Consider the following 2,695-nt stretch of genomic DNA (forward strand, 5'->3'; position numbering starts at 1 on the left):
GGAAGCTATCTGGTCCTAGTGAGCTCATTCCTTCCATATGGAAAATTGCCTCTTCTACTTCCTGTCTATTGAAAGCTTTGGTTAACTGCACATTGTGTAAACTTGTTACTTTAGCTTCCAAAGAAAACACACATTCGGTTTCTAGATTGGGACTCAAGGAAGTGAAAAGCTCAATGTAATAGTCTTGAAAGAGTCCATTGATCCCTTCTGCTAAGTTTATCATTTGGTCTTGGGTGTCAAGTATTCTTCTAATGAGGTTTGTTTTCCTTTCTTCTAATGAGGTTTGTTTTCCTTCTCTGTGTGGCAGCTTGATGGAAGAACTTTGTATTTCTGTCTCCCTCCTTCAACCATTTTTTCTTGGCCCTTTGCTTCCACTTGATATTTTTCACTTCAAGGATTGTATCTATATCTCTCTGTAGGTGTCTAATTTGCTCAGTTAGTTGCCTTGAATTTCTGTTTTGGAGTTGAGCCAGTGCATCCATTTTTCCTTTTATCTCTCTTCTTGTGTTTTCAAACCTTTTTCCACTCCACTGGGTCAATTGTTCCTTACAAAGCTGAAGTCCTGTTGTCATGTAATCCATCTTTCCTCTAGCAATTCTATGAGTTTTCCATGAGGTTTCCACTTGCTGGTAGCACTCATCATCTAGAAGCCACTTGGCTTCAAACTTGAAGGGCTTTGTCACTGAGGTGCCTGGTCTTGGTAGTTGGTCATAGGTGATCCATAAAGGGCTATGGTCAGAATTAAGAGTTGAGAGTGCGTGAACCCTTGCATCATTGTTTTGATCTGACCATCTTTCATTGCAAAAGGCCCTGTCCAACCTTTCTTTAATGAAAGCTGGCCTTTGTCTCCCATTGTTCCAAGTGAATTTGTTGCCAATATATCCCATATCAAAGAGACCACACTTGTTAATTGCATCTTGGAATCTATCCATCTGTTTTTGTGGTCTTGCAGGTCCTCATTTCTTCTCACTAAATTGGAGTATTTCATTAAAGTCTCCAACACACAGCCAGCCTAAGTTTGCACTAGGATTCAGAATTTCCAAAAGATCTCAGCTACCCCTTCTGGCTTCTGTGACAGGGTTTCCATAAAAGCCAGTTAGAATCTATTTGTCAGGTGCATTCCCATTCGAGACTTGTAAAGATAAGTGTGAGTTGGTGTAGGAGATCACCTATGCCTTTGTGTCTTGCTTCCATAGGAATGTTAGGCCACCTCTTGCGCCCATTGCATCAACAACAAAGCTGTTTTTATACTGTAAAAGTCTTTTAACAGTTCCAAATCTAAATCTTTTACTCTTTGTTTCCATTAAGAAAACAAAAGTGGGAGACTTAGATTGCACTAAGAAGTGCAGGTTATTCATTGTCCGAGGGTTCCCAAGCCCTCGACAGTTTCAACTTAAACAACTCATAACTTCTGGTGGGATTGGGATCCAGCCACCACCATTTTTTCATCATTTTTTTGTTCTGGTTCCACTCTATCTTGTTTGATTTTCTTGCTGTGTAACATGACAGAAAGTGAGTCATTCTGGTTCTGCCTTTTCCTTGAGCCTTGCAAGATGTTTTCTTTGTTGCTAATTGCATCAGTAATGGGGGTGCCCAAGTTTCTGTCACGAGCCTTCCTCTTCCATGTAGCCTTCTTCTTAATTTCCTGCAGTACTTGCACCTGATCAGAGACAAAAAGGGCTAGGGATGAGACTTGGTCCTTAAGCCCATCAGTGTGGCCTCGGCCCACTGAGCCTGTCTGAGGCTTGTTTTGTTGACAAGTTTGCATGTCACTTTTTGGTGGTCTGGTTTGTTGCTTTTTCTCATCAGGCACAGTTCAAGCTTGTTTACATACTCAGTAGTGATATTATTCATTGGTAGCCTCATTGTTTCCTTAACAGGAAAGATTGTACCTTTTGCAGGTGATGGAGTGAAAAGGGACTTCTTGTTTCCTTCTTGAGCTGCTGAGATGTCTACATCAGTGTGGTTTGGTGTCTGCATGGTTGGTTAGATGTCAGAGTCCTTGGTAAAAGAGTCATCCCTGACCTCCTTGTCTGTCTTCCATGGTTGTTCACCATGGTCATGACTACTGCTGTTTGTTCCATATTTTTTCTTCTCACCATCTCCAGACCTGGTTGTTGGAGCTCGTAGCCATGCTCCATATTGTATCTTATCACTTATTGTTTTGGTAACAGAACAACCTTGAACATTGTGCTTTATGCAACCACACCTAAAACACAGATTAGGTAGTCTTTCATATTTCAAAAAAATCCATGACTTCTTCCCATCAATCGTAAGAAGCAACCCTCTTTGTATAGGCTTTGTGATATCAAGTTCCACCTTCATACGTATGAATTCTCCCCAGCATATTACTCTAGCATCTGCTTTCACTTCTAAGCATTTTCCAATGATGTTACCTAACTATTGGCCAACATCAGTATTCATGCTTGCAAAGGGTGTATTGTGTGCCTGCACCCAGAAAATCTCCATGGAGAAGGGGATCTCCTTGACTGACTTCTTTCCATCAAAAGTATGTAAGCAAACCAGCCATCTATCAAAAGACCATGGCCTTCCTTGTAACACCTGTTATGTAAGCAAACCAGCCATCTATCAAAAGACCATGGCCTTCCTTGTAACACCTGTTCTAGATCCTATTCTAGATGGAATTCTACCAGATATTGGTTGCTCCCTACCTCAGAAAATTGCATCCAGCTTG

At 41.2% G+C, this 2,695-nt stretch overlaps 1 protein-coding gene across 1 annotated transcript; it reads right to left on the minus strand.

The window, feature by feature from the left end:
* Positions 1–248: 248 nt before the first annotated feature.
* On the minus strand, positions 249–932 carry LOC122312626. Its single transcript, XM_043127284.1, has one exon. The coding sequence runs from the start codon at positions 930–932 to the stop codon at positions 249–251; it is 684 nt and encodes a 227-aa protein (XP_042983218.1).
* Between the last annotated feature and the right edge of the window lie 1,763 nt (positions 933–2,695).

This window comes from Carya illinoinensis, chromosome 6, assembly GCF_018687715.1.
Source record: "Carya illinoinensis cultivar Pawnee chromosome 6, C.illinoinensisPawnee_v1, whole genome shotgun sequence".
Taxonomy (NCBI): domain Eukaryota; kingdom Viridiplantae; phylum Streptophyta; class Magnoliopsida; order Fagales; family Juglandaceae; genus Carya; species Carya illinoinensis.

Excerpts from the sequence above, each read along its gene's own strand:
- LOC122312626 (XM_043127284.1), bottom strand. The coding sequence starts at position 932 with ATGGATAGATTCCAAGATGCAATTAACAAGTGTGGTCTCTTTGATATG.